At 34.7% G+C, this 15,993-nt stretch overlaps 1 protein-coding gene across 1 annotated transcript in view; it reads right to left on the minus strand.

Annotated features, from left to right (window-relative positions):
• The window catches only part of LOC133202071 (golgin subfamily B member 1-like), a 147,361-nt gene that overhangs the window by 94,534 nt on the left and 36,834 nt on the right, over positions 1 to 15,993 (minus strand). The window contains exons 7-13 of the mRNA XM_061337853.1: positions 13,528 to 13,641; positions 12,888 to 13,007; positions 11,412 to 11,661; positions 7,421 to 7,497; positions 6,632 to 6,815; positions 2,672 to 2,884; positions 337 to 929 (exon numbers count right to left, since the gene is read on the minus strand). Of these exons, the coding sequence (XP_061193837.1) occupies positions 337 to 929; positions 2,672 to 2,884; positions 6,632 to 6,815; positions 7,421 to 7,497; positions 11,412 to 11,661; positions 12,888 to 13,007; positions 13,528 to 13,641 (1,551 nt within the window). The remainder of the gene's footprint in view (positions 1 to 336; positions 930 to 2,671; positions 2,885 to 6,631; positions 6,816 to 7,420; positions 7,498 to 11,411; positions 11,662 to 12,887; positions 13,008 to 13,527; positions 13,642 to 15,993) is intronic.

Genomic DNA, 15,993 nt, shown 5'->3' on the forward strand with positions numbered 1-15,993 from the left:
AGTACCTGTTTTTAGACTCTCTCTCTTTCTCCCTCTCCTTTCTCTCCCTCTCCTCTCTCTCTTTCCTTTCTCTACCATTCTCTCTCTCTCACCTGTCTCAATGCCTCTGTCTGCTCCCTATGCTGATGCTGTAGTTCATCATACTGCCCCCCTCTCTCTCTCTCTCTCTCTCTCTCTCTCTCACCTGTCTCAATGCCTCTATCTGCTCCCTATGCTGATGCTGTAGTTCATCATACTGCCCCTCTCTCTCTCTCTCTCTCTCTCTCTCACCTGTCTCAATGCCTCTATCTGCTCCCTATGCTGATGCTGTAGTTCATCATATTGCTCCTCTAATACTCTCTCCTGCTCTAAGGAAGCGTCCAGTTCCTGTTGAAGCTTCAGTAGTTTGTCACTTATCTCCCCTGTTGTCCTCTCGCTCGTCTCTTCACATTCTGCAATGTCTTTCCTACATTTCTCCTCCACTTCATCCTTCTCTCTCTCCAGAATCTTCAATATGGCCTCTTTTTCCTTCAATCTGTTATTCATTTCTTCAATATGGCACTGTTTTTCACGCATCATTTGCTCCATCTCTGTGACCTTGCTTTCTGTCAAGGTCATCTTCTCCCTGAGTTCTATATTTAGTTGAGACTCTAATTCTAATTTCTCCTGAAGTTCATCAATTTCATTTGATTTTTCCTCTAGCAGTTTTTCTAATTCTTGAATCCTGCTGTCAATGTCTGTTGCTTTTGTTTCATTTGCTTCACTCTGGTCACTGCTTTCTTCATTCTGTTCATCACTTGGTGATGTCACTTCCTGTTTCAATGATGTCACTTCCTGTGTTGTGGCTTCTAGCTGACTGCGTAGTTCTTTTATTTGAGATTCATAATGATCTTTTAAATCTTGGATTTCTCTTTCATGTTCTTCCTTAAGTCTGGTCTGCATGGCCTCTTCTGTAAAATATATAACAAAAATGTTATAAATCTGACTGAAAAAAAACTGGCTAAATTGCAATCTAGATTAATATTTAGCATTTAATTTATATAGAAAAAACAATAGAACATGCTCACATGAACAAGTCAATAAATGTAGTGACCATAATAAATGATTTTAGTACAGTTGAACTTTGTTATCTTGAACACCAATACCTTGAATACCATAGATATGTCCAAGTGAACTGGAAGTCCCAAACACTTTTTCTTCCAGTTATCTTGAACCCTCAGATATCTAGTTTTTCTCATTTGCCATCGAGTTCAAGATAATGAGGTTTGACTATATTTCTAACATTCTACTGATATTTCTTCATCCAGAAAGTTTGTCTGCATAAAATCTACTCTTAAAATGGATTAGAGTCTTATGTACCTGATCTTATACACACTTTTACTTGACTGAGTGAGCATAAAACCCTTTTTTCTCTGCCTTGTGCTTTATCTCACTCATACAGAGAGTTACATTTACTTTTGAATGCTCACACTAACCTGTGTCCAAAGATGGCTACATTTACTCAATTGTTCTTCCACTTTAGTTTGGAACACTTTTCCTGCTTAGCATAACTCTAGTGGAGTTGATCCATGTCTAACCTTTGCCTGATCTCATTCTTAAAGAGTTCTACATTTATCTGATTGTTCCTCAACTTTAGTTTGGAACACTTTTAACTGCTCCAAGTAACTCTGGTGGAGTTGATCCATCTCTTACCTGACTGTCCCTCCACTTTAGTTTGGAACACTTTGATCTGCTCCAAGTAACTCTGGTGGAGTTGATCCATCTCTTACCTGACTGTCCCTCCACTTTAGTTTGGAACACTTTGATCTGCTCCACGTAACTCTGGTGGAGTTGATCCATCTCTTACCTGACTGTCCCTCCACTTTAGTTTGGAACACTTTGATCTGCTCCAAGTAACTCTGGTGGAGTTGATCCATCTCTTACCTGACTGTCCCTCCACTTTAGTTTGGAACACTTTGATCTGCTCCAAGTAACTCTGGTGGAGTTGATCCATCTCTTACCTGACTGTCCCTCCACTTTAGTTTGGAACACTTTGATCTGCTCCATGTAACTCTGGTAGAGTTGATCCATCTCTTACCTGACTGTTCCTCCACTTTAGTTTGGAACACTTTGATCTGCTCCAAGTAACTCTGGTGGAGTTGATCCATCTCTTACCTGACTGTCCCTCCACTTCAGTTTGGAACACTTTGATCTGCTCCACGTAACTCTGGTGGAGTTGATCCATCTCTAACCTGACTGTCCCTCCATTTTAGTCTGGAACATTTTGATCTGCTCCAAGTAACTCTGGTGGAGTTGATCCATCTCTTACCTGACTGTTCCTCCACTTTAGTTTAGAACACTTTGATCTGCTCCACGTAACTCTGGTGGAGTTGATCCATCTCTTACCTGACTGTCCCTCCACTTTAGTTTGGAACACTTTGATCTGCTCCAAGTAACTCTGCTGGAGTTGATCCATATCTTACCTGACTGTCCCTCCACTTCAGTTTGGAACACTTTGATCTGCTCCACGTAACTCTGGTGGAGTTGATCCATCTCTAACCATGAATGTCCCTCCATTTTAGTCTCGAACATTTTGATCTGCTCTGCGTAACTCTGGTGGAGTTGATCCATCTCTTACCTGACTGTTCTTCCACTTTAGTTTAGAACACTTTGATCTGCTCCACGTAACTCTGGTGGAGTTGCCATCTCTTACCTGACTGTTCTTCCACTTTAGTCTGGAACACTTTGATCTGCTCTGCGTAACTCTGGTGAAGTTGATCCATCTCTCTCTGGAGCTTTTCCACTTCCTGTGTCTGGGTTGCCATGACTTCTGCTCTGACTTTGAGAAGTTGTTCGTACTCCTCTAACATACGAGAGCGGAGTGCTGCAATCTCTTCACGCTGCGTCTCCAAAGTCTCCTGTACATCTGGAAAAAAAGACACACATTATACAGTAAAACATGCTTAAAGCAAACACCGTTATAATGAATTGACGCTTACAGCGAAGTGTTTTTTTCATTCCCCTCGACTTTTAAATATATTGTAAACTTTTTAACAGATAATACACTTAAAAAAGCAAAATTGTCCATCCCTGGCACTTCGTTATAGTTGTGTTTTACTATAAAAAGACCAATGGACAACATGTTGAAATATTCTGTGGTTCCCATTAAGAAATTGTCTGTAACATTTTACTGACATGTATGCAGAAAGATGATCAAAAGTCTGTTGAACTGGGAGAAAAAAACATTTCAACACTAAGCATCTTCACAATGTCACAGTTTTGAGAGAAATGTCATCACAAAGCTTCAATAGTGTGAAGACAAATACTGAGTAACACTTACCAACATTTGTAAATGCACAGAAAATTAAAATGAATTCAAATCAAAAGCAATTTACAATTCAAGTACTCCATTAGGGAGTAAAATTTACCCTAAAATATGTTATTTTCCTCTGGTCCATGATATTGAGCACAATGTTAAAATGTTGAAAATGATCCACAAGTCACTTAATAAGGAGGGTCCTACACAGTTAATCAATGTGTACAATATACCGCCCTGTAAGACTTGGGGTTTACTAGTGAAGTGAATGTCAACACATTAACATTGAAATGTTGTTTGACTTAACACCAAATCACAAAGAACCATCAGTTAAAGGGCACATTAAAGAGAAAGCAGAGGAAAACACTCCAGTATATAGTACTAGATAGAGGCATCTTAATGTTATACAGTGAACTTTATAAACAAACTCTAAGTATTTTAATTTTACTATTAGGCTATCCACAAGAAAAAGAATCCAACAGAGCTGCTAGTGGAAAAAGCTCTTGTTTTTTTTTTTTTTAATTGCATCAGACAATTAAAGGGATTAAAAGTATCAATTTTATTAAGTTATCCACAAGAAAAAAAAATCCATCAGAGCTGCTAGGGGATATAACTCAAGTTTTTTTTTTATTCCAATAGTTAATTAAAAGGTTTGACTAGTATGCCAAGTCAAAATTTAAGCTCAATTTGAAGGTGTTCTCATTTTACATTAGAATAGCAGATTCATCAGACAAAAAAAAGAGGAAAGTTTTTCACTCAAAGGGACCATCTCATGTTACACAGAGAACATTATCATGGCAAACTCAATGTATTTTAATTTCATTAGTTACTTCGGAATCATTTTAATTCGTAGGGGTTCAATGTTTGTGGGCAAGCAAATTTTACTTGTTAATTGGATTGTAATTTTGTGGGCTACTCATTTGTACAGTAGTTTCAATGAATCAGTATGTTACAAAATAAATGTTCGTAGGGATGTAAATTCATGGGTAAGAATGACCCACAAAATCCACAACCATTAATTGGTCCCCCACCAACAATGATGATTCCACAATAGTTAAGGGAGTAAGGATCTGTCCAAGTTGTTGGTCAAAAATCTCATGGTTTTCATCTTATTTATTCAGAATTCCAAATTTCACACACACAAAAAATAGTTTTTCACTTAGGATTTTAGTTGAACTCTGCTGAAAACTTCATGAGCTGATGGACCGACTGGAATTCAGTAAACTGGTCACCAACTCAGTATACATGTAACTAAATCCAGGAGTTATGACTTTTATTAAAGCCTATTACCAACATCTCCACTGTTTCAGAACTTAAATTCTGACTTCACAAAAATCACAGACACATTCACAAACAATGAGTCCTTTGATCATGTAAGCCTTTAAAGAAGATGTTAACATCTAAACATAAAGGAATACAGTCTCAATGTCTTCATTCAAATGTTATGATAGGAATTCAATTTACATACAAGCTAGATATTCTATTCTTTAAAAACACCATAATCACAATTCTTCTGAGAGATTCCTGAATTTTAAGAGGAACTCTGAATTTTAATTTAATATATTAAATCAGAGGTTCCTCCATATCTCATTGTAGAAATAAATTCAAATGAAGAACAGTGATCAGGGTGATTTTAAAAGTAAAATTTAATTTACCTTGTATGTAAATTGATTTCCTATCATGATATCAGAATGTATACCAGGCATTATTGAGAGAAATGTATTAGACATGTTGAATTAGCAAAGATCGTATGGGGATAGATTTTTTTTTCTTTTTTTTGGGGGGGGGGGGATTTGATTTAAATTGAAGTGACTTTTATGTTAAAGGCAGGCTCCAATGAGAAATCAATTTATTGGTACCTTGTAGAAATAATAAGATTTTTGTCTTGTCTAGATCCTGAGACACAACATTAGTAAGAAAACAAAGTGTGGACCTTTTCACAAATATCTTAAAAATTTTCTAATTCTCCATCAAGAATATAAGCCATGTAGGTCACAATTTCTTCTTTTTATTTAAATTTTAACAGTATCTTGTCAATCCTTTAACAAAGTAATAATATATTGTTGATCATAAGAATTAAATTTTTCTTTTTAAACAAAGATATATCATATATATCACAGAGTTGTCAAACATATATAATATATCTTTTGTCATAAGAGTTTTAATTTGTGAAAATGGCTACTAAACATGCTAAACTCAGAATTTTTTAAAAAAAAGTTAAACTCAAGGTTAACATTTTTTATTAAGTCTGGCATGTGAAAGTTAATCTTTATAAGCTGGATGGGCTTATAAACAATACTACTCATTTATATCATAGATTTCCTTATAAAATGATTTTACATTAACTTTAATTTTGCAAATCCATATCAATTTTTATAGAATGGCATTCAAGAATGCATTTACACCAAAGAGATAAAATGAATGGTAGTCTATCAAATAGGCCAGGACAGAATCTCAGAATATTCTTTCATTGTGATTTAATTATTCCATTTCAAAATTGACAGTTGTTTCAACAAATTTCTGCTAGCCACCTGTAATATATTACCTATTACTAATCATCAAATTTAAAGAAATATGGATTCATGACAAAAACTCAAAATTTTATTTCGATAATCATAATGGAAGATATCCTGTAATTACAGTGTAGCAAACTATTGATAAACAAAATAACTGTGACAGATCTAGGCAAAATCTTTGCTTCCTCAATCCTCTGTTTTAAAGCACTGAAATTTTTCACTGTGCACTAAAGCTCATTTTCAAGGGAAGAAACTCTTGCAACCTTAACATAAATATTCACATGCGGCCTACCAAATCAGCTCATCACAATTTCTTACTCCCAGTGAGAAAAGACATGCAAGTATAAATTAAACCAATTCAGTGTACCAAAAAACACCTCTGTACTTGGTTTCTCAGCACACAGATGCACGGTCCACGAAGTTCCTGATGAGTACATGCTCTCACATCAATGGGAGTATTTGTTAAAATGTGATATATGCCTAATACTGTAGTTTCATTTAGTATTGTGGAGAGTTTGGCAAAAAATACAATTTCATTGATTAATAAATTTACAGGGATGAAATCCTAATACTCTATAGAGTACATTAACAAAGATACTTTGGGGTGAAATATTAAGTACTGTGGAATCATTAAAATTCATGGGGGCCAAATTTGTTTGTGAGGATTTAATTTCGTGTATTCACTCGTATCTGCAAAAGGAAAATTAAATTTGAAAAGTCAGTTTATTAATTCATGGATGATGTTAATTCACGGCTGGGAGGTACCCACAAATTCCAAAAATACTGAGTCACCCCAAAATCTAATGATTCCAGAGTATATTGTGATAAATAAATTACATACCTTGTGCATTATGCAGAACTTTCTCACGTTCATCGAGATGTGAGAATTCTAGCCCTGTGACAGGAAGTGATCGGATGCTGTCTGTCTCGCCGTCCTCCGAGTCTGTCTGCTGGCCCTGAGTATGACGAGATTTCCGTGGAGATCGGAGTCTCGGATCATGTCTGTCCAAACCTTCCGAGATTTTCTGTTAAATTTAAATGAAACTTTGTTCTAAAACAATAAATGTTTGTCTTTTACAGAAATTAGGACCTTTAGACACATAGTATGGATATGTTTCAAAGTTTGCCAAGAAACTTTTGAGGATTCAATCAACAACACACGACGTGACCTTCAATGACTTGATCAGATTTTTATATTAACTCCACAATAGTGTTTTAAATATTTATTCAGAGAGAGTTACCCCCACAAAAAACAAAACTGCATTTCAGCAATAAATAGACTAGTCTCCAATATGTCTTGGGGGAGTTTCAACTGCTGGTGGCCAGATAACTCAGTTGGTAGAGCACCTGACTAGTAATTCAGGGGGCCCAGGTTTTAATCCTGATCTGGATTGTCACATTTTTCTCATCAGTTACAGGAAAAATCCCCACCCTTTTACTCTTTTTCCTTTTTATTATCATCCCCCTTTGTTGTTTCCCTTCCTTTTATACCCTTCCCCCCTTTATAACCCCCCTTCCCCCTTTATTAACCCTACCCCCTTTATTATGACAACCCCCCTTTATTATCTCCCTCTCCCCTTATTACCCCTCCCCCTTTGTTACCCCCTCCCCCTTTCTTATCCAACCTTACCTTCAGTAACTGCTTGTGTTCTTCACTCAGTTTTTTGTTGAGTTTGTGAAGCAGGTTGGACTTGGCCATCTCAGAACCTGTCAATCAAAATATAAGTAACAATTAACTTAATATACCCCACATGTCACCATCTTCTCTTTTCTTCTACACCTAATACTACTGTAACATTGTTAACTGAAATAAAGATAATACTAATTTTGTGATATTTCAAATGAAAAAGGTTAAATTTCTAATTAATAATAAAGAAATATTTTTTTTAAATCAGGCTCTTTTTCTTACTGCAAATAAAAAGAAAATAAGAAGAATGAAACAGTGGAAAAACAGAGATAAATTAAAAATAAGAACTGATTACAGAAATAACAGCTTGCTTAATTGCGTGCAGCAATAAGCTAAGAAAAAGGCTTTAAATAAACTTTAATCCTATTCAGCAAAATTTGTATAAATTTATATATGTGCATCTAAAATACATTAAAAGGATAAATTTAAAATTTAATTTACTTAGTTGCAGAAATTTTAATGTTATATCTTTATATATATAGTGTACGTATAGCACTTGGTTATTGGTGCGTTTATTATGAGATTACATGCAGTTAATATAATCTGACCCCTTGACCCTGTACAGTACATAAAAAAGAAATTATGTGGAGCTTTAATTATTCAGCTCTCTTGTGTGAATGAAATATACTAAGGTCAAACAAAAAAAAAGTTTGTTTCTCTAAATTAGAAAATCACTCCATCTCTAAATTTTTAAATGAAAGAATTTTGTAACAGCTTACTGGAAGACTATTTTTTATTCAAATCATTGAATAATCTTTAGATTTAGAAAATGAACACACATTAATTGGCACGTACTGATTAGTCAAGTCATTTGTTCAGTCGTTAAGTCTGAGAAACGAACACACAGTAACTGTGGCCTGATGGGTTAGACTGTGCTGCGATTTCTCCGAGAGGCTCATGCAACATTAATACAGCCTTCTGTTCGCCTAACATGATTTCTGAAGAGTCGACAAAAAAAAAATCATAACACATCGGGGAGTAAGAGATAGATATGATCTGGTTTGTTGTACAATTTACAAGAGAAAAACATTGTTTCCTCTGTAGTTTTTTCTTCCCAGCAAAAGCTATCGTGGTGATTAAAATTTGCAAAAAATTAAAACCTCTGAAAGAAAGGAAAATTTGGTCAATTAATAAAAAAAAAAATTTTGACAATGTTGACAATGTTGATAATTCTAGCTAAAAATAGAATGCAACTAAAATGTGAGTTTCCATGGTTACTGTGTACAGAAATAAATCGGGTGTCAATAGAATTTATAACAGAATTTAAGATGTTCACACAACACTTGGATCCATGCTAAGCAGGTCGACCCTTCATACTCAAGGGTATCAAATTTCTGATCATTTATAAGCAAAGAGAAGCAGCAGTTTTTTTGAAACCAATACTACAGAGCTAAATAACTGTATAACAGTGAAAAAAAAATGAGATTGTGTTGTATCTATTAACTTTGAAAAAATACACGCTTTGCAAAGGCTTTAAATTAATAAAATCTATCAGTTTTATTCCATGATCACTTGATCTTATAGGTTAATTAAGTGATTTCTAGAGGTGTATGTGAGAAAATTCTAAAAATCAAGCTCAATAAAAGTGGATTTTACGTAACCACTATCATACCGTCACTTAAATATTTCTTAAATGTCAAAATCAGGAAGGAAAACTTGCATTCTTCTTGCATTTTTTCCCTTACTAATGATCAAAAAAAATTATTGTACGCTTCTGTATAAATTTCCATTGAAGAATCAGATCCAATATAAAAAGAAAGAACTGTGAAAATTGTGAATTATAAGAAATTTTAAAAAAAAATCAAAAAGAAAGAGATCTTCTCTTGTTCTATAAACTGTGTAAAATGGTTCTTTACTGTATACCTACTGACAAAACAGTCAACTAGAACATGTAGAAGCCAAAATATTCACTGAATATAACTACATTAACAGCTTTTAATAACTAAAAATATTCAAAGCAAGTATACAGACTTGTAGGCTTATAGACTGTTTTCTGCTTAGTGCTTGCAGATAAACTAAAAATTCAGGTGTTAGTTTCAGTTTTGAGAGAAAATAAATGTCAGTTATTTCTGTTTTTTTCTAAAATAAATTCTGTTTTTTTGAAGCAATAATTAAACTACATGGATCAGTTACACTCAAAGCTCTAAGTAAAGTTACATATTATTTTAATCTCTAAGTCATCCAGGATGTCAAAAATCTATGGAGAAAAGCCACATTCCTTTTTTTTAATTCTGACAACATTGCAACAAGTAAGCCTCCCCCCCCCCACCCTTTTTAAATCATTTTTTTCATGATTACGTCTAGTTAACTAATATAGATTAAAGCAATCTGCTTAAAAACAGTTCCTTTAATATCTCTTTGCTAGTCTTGGAGATAACTAATATATCTATCATCTTGAACGTTGAACTTCTCCATTTCTATTTTAAGTCTCCACTACACTGCGGGACATGTACAAAAGCAGGTTGCTATGGTGACAGTTATACGTTAGCTACTCACCATGGTGACACATATATACGTGTGTGTGAACTTACCCGTAGGAATATCAATTTCAATTGTCTGGACAACTAGTGTACAAAAACCATGCAAATCAATACAGAATACTCCAGTTATTGTAATATCTTTTTTTATGATTATTTGGTTATTGTAATATTTCTTAAATTATTGTAATCTTTTGTCCTTTTTTTCCATTGCATTCCCCCCCCCCCTTTTTTTTATATTTTTTATGTAAATTTTTTAATGTAAGGTCTATTTCTGATCCCTATTCCTAAAGAAGCACCAAAAACAAAAACCACCATGTTGAACAGTAGACTATTTGTAGTCTATTGTTACCATAATGTAAGTAACTATCTAATTGTATAAAAAGAAGTGGACTTAGATAATATCCCTGTTGTACATCTTTCTTTTCTCTGCCTTCATAAGGATGTAACATTCATGCAATAATTATCAATGTAATATAAAAAGTCATTCAATTCATGCAATGGAATACACATTGTAATCATAAATTGTGATTTCTAAAAGCTTTATGTGATCTAAAAGTTAAATACTTGATGCATAAAAATGCAAACACAAAATAAATTAAAAGCAAATATATAAAAACATTTTGTATGTGTGCATTCCATTTCTAAATTTAATACATGCTTTAGTTGTGTTTGACTTCTAAAATGTGTATTCTACGTGAAATCAAAAAGTGTTCAATTAATTCCTTTTATTTTGCATAATCTAACTCATATTAAAAAAAATATTCCAAGTTTTAAAATATAAATTCACTAAGATCCTGGTCAAACAAACCAATTCTCTTTGATGAAACACTGACTGTCCAAAGATTATTTTTATCACTTATGGCTTTATCATTTAAAATTTTCTCATAATTTAAATATTTAATCCTTATTTTGTTGATCGATTCCATGATACAGGATCAGTCTATTCCTGTAAATAATTCCTGTCTATTCCTCCAAATAAAGATCTCTTTTTCTTTTATCTGACTTGTCTTTTCTTTCTTTCCATTGTTTCAAAAAATTTAATCAGATATGTTACAAAGCATTACAAAATTAATTCCTTTGATGAAAATTTCTAATTGACCTGTGACCTTTCTCGATAACCTTATAAGAACAGTGACCTTCACCTTCACAGATTATGAAGTTTTTTTCTTACTTGGTCAAATGTTTGAACACTGTTTATGCTCTCAATAAACAAAGAGACACAAAAAACAACTTATGCGCAGAAAGAGACGGAGGGAGAGTAAGAGTAAATATCTCCACTCACAAATTTCTCCAGATGTATTCCCCTAATTAGGATCAGACTCAATTCAAATGTTCTCTCACCCTAATGCAATTCACTCAAATTCAACAAAAGTCCTATAAAACCTATACACAAGGGACATCACTCATACACCAGGACACCATGTCATATAAACCATATTGTTTTATTTCCTTACTTAGGGAGTCCTCCATTAGTGAATCATTGAGTTCATCCTCATGCTCGCGCTCGAGTTCAGACATCCGACTCGTCCATTCTGCCTCGACTCGACTCATCTCCTCTGAGTGTTCCTTGTTCAGTGAATCACGTAGTTCCTGAAGAGCCACTAGATGGCGCTGTTCTTGTTCTGAGGTCATGACCTCCATCTGACCTTGATAAATCTGTTCCAAGGTCAGCCTCATGGCCTGTAACTGCAGGTTAAACTCTTCCTGTAATACAGATATTGTAATGTCAAGGTGATCTTCTCAAGGCCAAGGCCGATTTCAACTACTCTGGTCATGATTATTCTCGTCAATGGTTACTGGTCAGATTGAATCAGATAACAATTGTTCCAAAGTTTTGTTTTATGAAGTTTTACAAAACTTTCACAAGAAAACCTTGTCTGTAGTACAGACTTAAAATTTAAAAAAGACAAACGAACAAACTTAAAATAAACATGTATCATAATGATTGTTTATTAATTGATCATGTTGATGATGAAACATTTCAAGTTAATATGTGTTGTTTACCTCCTACCAGTTTGATATTGGTATATTATACATTACCATATACTTAGTATGTGTGACTTTAATACCTGGTACTTTGTATGTTGAAATACCTGGTACTGTGTGTGTTGTAATACCTGGTACTTCGTGTGTTGTAATACCTGGTACTTTGTGTGACTGTAATACCTGGTTCTTTGTATGTTGGTCTGTCAGTTTCTGACTGATCATTTTTCCCCCACCCCCTGTAAGATCCTCTCTATATATTACCCCATACTTAGTGTGTGTGTGACTGTATTACCTGGTACTTTGTATGTTGGTCTGTCAGTTTCTGGCTGATCATTTCCCCCACCCCCTGTAAGATCCTCTCTATATATTACCCCATACTTAGTGTGTGTGTGACTGTAATACCTGGTACTTTGTGTGTTGGTCTGTCAGTTTCTGGCTGATCATTTCCCCCACCCCCTGTAAGATCCTCTCTATATATTACCCCATACTTAGTGTGTGTGTGACTGTAATACCTGGTACTTTGTGTGTTGGTCTGTCAGTTTCTGACTGATCATTTCCCCCACCACCTGTAAGATCCTCTCTATATATAACCCCATACTTAGTGTGTGTGACTGTATTACCTGGTACTTTGTATGTTGGTCTGTCAGTTTCTGGCTGATCATTTCCCCCACCCCCTGTAAGATCCTCTCTATATATTACCCCATACTAAGTGTGTGTGACTGTAATACCTGGTACTTTGTATGTTGGTCTGTCAGTCTCTGACTGATCATTTCCCCCACCCCCTGTAAGATCCTCTCTATATATTACCCCCTACTTAGTGTGTGTGACTGTAATACCTGGTACTTTGTATGTTGGTCTGTCAGTTTCTGGCTGATCATTTCCCCCACCCCCTGTAAGATCCTCTCTATATATTACCCCCTACTTAGTGTGTGTGGCTGTAATACCTGGTACTTTGTGTGTTGGTCTGTTAGTTTCCGGCTGATCATTTCCCCCACCCCCTGTAAGATCCTCTCCAGCTGTTGTTGGTGCTCCTGATCAAGACCCTCCTTAAAGGACACCATCTCCTATTGCCCACAAAAAAAGGCATTCTATCATTTGTTAATAATAAGATTTAATTGTTTGTTTAAAGTATATCTTTATAACACAACATTCATCTCAGGATTCATATTTGAAATATTGCATCTGTCACAAAAAAAAAAAACACAAGAGTGATCTCACAGTTTTTACTACAACATCAAAACAGTTTGTCTTCCCAAGAGTGAAAGTGATGGTCTCATTTTCCAATCTCTAACATTAATTTTAGGGAAATATACATGATATGACCTTCATCAATAGTATCTTCAGGCAACTGATCTTCTGGTAGATATCTCTGGTGCTCTGCACTGTAATCTCATTCCGAGTCTGTCTGTGTAACTCACCTGTAGATAGGTATCTCGGGTGCTCTGCCCTGTCATCTCATAATGAGTCTGTTTGTGTAACTCATCTCACCTTGCACCCTGTGTCTGTGTATGTTACGTACCTGTTGGTAGATATCTCAGATGCTTTGCTCTGTCATCTCGCCCTGTGTCTGTGTATGTTACTCACCTGTTGGTAGATATCTCGGATGCTTTTCTCTGTCATCTCACCCTGAGTCTGTCTAGCCAGTTCTTCACGAAGTGAGTCGAGTTGAGATTCATACTCAGATCTCAGGCCCTCCAACTGTGAAAGAAGGAAAAGTTGTAGATTATTCATATTAAGTATTACTGTCTTACTGAATTATTTCTAAGAAAAATCTTAATTACTGAGAAATTAAAGAACAGTGGGGCTTCTATAACCAGGATCATCGGCTTCAGTTGTGTTTCAAAAATTTCCTATCATAAAAGGTATATCAATACATTTATTTCATCCAGACACTTTATTAATTCAGACAATTTAATGAAACACAACTGAAGCCGATGATCCTGGTTATAGAAACCCCACTGTTCTTTAATTTCTCAGTAATTAAGATTGAAAGTTTACAGCTTCTTCATTAAATACCACAACTATTTCACCTTACGTCCTCACTGAACACCGTTTACATACTGTAGACTTACTTTTTTCCACATGAGAATAATTTACGCTATGTATGCTGTCACACATTTTCCATGGAAATTTTTCACAGCTAGTGTGTTTAAATTGATATTGAAGAAATACAATGGCAATCGAAGAAATCAGCGTAATTTTCTACCCATGGATCGAACTGAAATAGCGATTCTGCGGAATTTTGACCCCGTGGAAATAAGTATTCACAGTTACTGTATCATATTCTATAAAGGAGTAAAAAATAATCTTAGCAGTCCTGAACAAGATTTTATATAACCTAATATAATAATTATAATCCCTTAAAATCAATCAAAAGATATTTTGCCATTCCCCATTAAAATTGCTCAAATACATTTTTAAATACATGTAAAATTTAAATCTGAGAAATATTTACAAGTTCAAATCAAAATAAACAGCCATTTTACATCCTTTCTCTATTGACAGTTATGGGTTGAAGGAACGAAATAATTCTATTTGTACATTATTATTGTCTGCAGGTTTGATTACTTAACCACTTATTCTGTGATCTATTTGAATTGCACACATTTTACATCAGGATAAATTCCAGTTACTTAAAAGACAAGCAGCTTAAAAATGTACTGAGTTCAAACACCTTCACAATAGGTCAATGAATCTACAAAACTTCAGGAAGACACATTTTTTTAAAACAATTTTATACATGTCTGTAAACTGTTGGTAAAACAGCATGGTCTAACCAAGAAATTCTGATCAATTGAACAAGGGTGTAATCTGATTGATTGTATGCTGTTTTACATCCCATTCAAGAATTTTTTTCACTCATGCAAAGAAATGTAACGTTGGCAGCTCATAAGTAAGTGCCACTATTTTGACCTCTGCATGATGCTAAGGGGTCATGGCAATTAGCGTTCGATCTTCATGGTGCCAAAGCCTATACCATGACAGGACCTACATTTTTAAAGTCATATCCTAAAGACCCAAGATTTTACTTCTAATACCAGGCACTTGATGAAGGAACACAGTCTTATCTATTTTGAAGTTCTTACTTTTTGATACAGTTACAGAATCAAGAATCAAACCAGGTGACCTTTATATGAGACTGCATTCACATCTGGTACTTGTAATATGAGTTTGAAGTGACTGAAGTGACTGGACAGAGCGAGATATGTGCTTAGAATGAGAAGGAGAAATGTTGAGATAATGTCTATATTTGCACATGAGAATAATTCTTGAGATGTGAGAGATGCTTCTGGTTAAATAAAATGTTTTAAGACAGAGATTAAGTCAAATACATGCAAAAAGGTGTACAGTCAAACCTTGTTATCTTGAACTCAATGGGACCAACAAAAACTTCAAAATATCCAAGGATTTGGGATAATGCATTGTACTTCAAGAATAAGGGGTTGGGACTTCCAAATCACTTTGACATATCCATGGTATTCGAGATTTCAGCATTTGAGAATCTGAAGTTCACCTTTATCTATAGAGATGGCACCAGATTTTATGATGTGTATACAAATTATCATTTCTCCACCTTATAAAGTTACCTTCTTTTTGGACATTTCTATCAGAAATCCATCTGGTTTCCAACTCAGAACCAAGCCATCTTTGTCCTCTAGACCCACAAGCTGCATAGAATCAATCTTAAACATGGCTGCTCTCTGATCTCAAGGGGACTTGAATTTTTATTCCAGTCACACAAAGTTATCAAACTCCTCTTATTTTAGGGGCTCTGGCATAATTCATTCCATAAGAGATAAGCTATTTGACAATTGTAAATATATACACTCAACTCAAACTCAGTTTTAACTTTCAAATGCATTTCAATCATCTAAATACATGATTGTGTAATAAGGTAATTTTCTGGTGTGAATCAAACTTCTACATAATCTCAAGAAAAAACTGGATTTTAAGTCTGAATCACCTTCAAGTGATTTATAAGTAAAATTGTTGCAAGTCAATTAAGTTTCAACTTCTTTATATGATGTTAACAGTAGCAAATTTTGCTGA

The sequence above is a fragment of the Saccostrea echinata genome, unplaced genomic scaffold (genome assembly GCF_033153115.1).
Source record: "Saccostrea echinata isolate AGI-Se365-2 ecotype Australia unplaced genomic scaffold, CSIRO_AGI_Sech_v1 ptg000046l, whole genome shotgun sequence".
Lineage (NCBI taxonomy): Eukaryota > Metazoa > Mollusca > Bivalvia > Ostreida > Ostreidae > Saccostrea > Saccostrea echinata.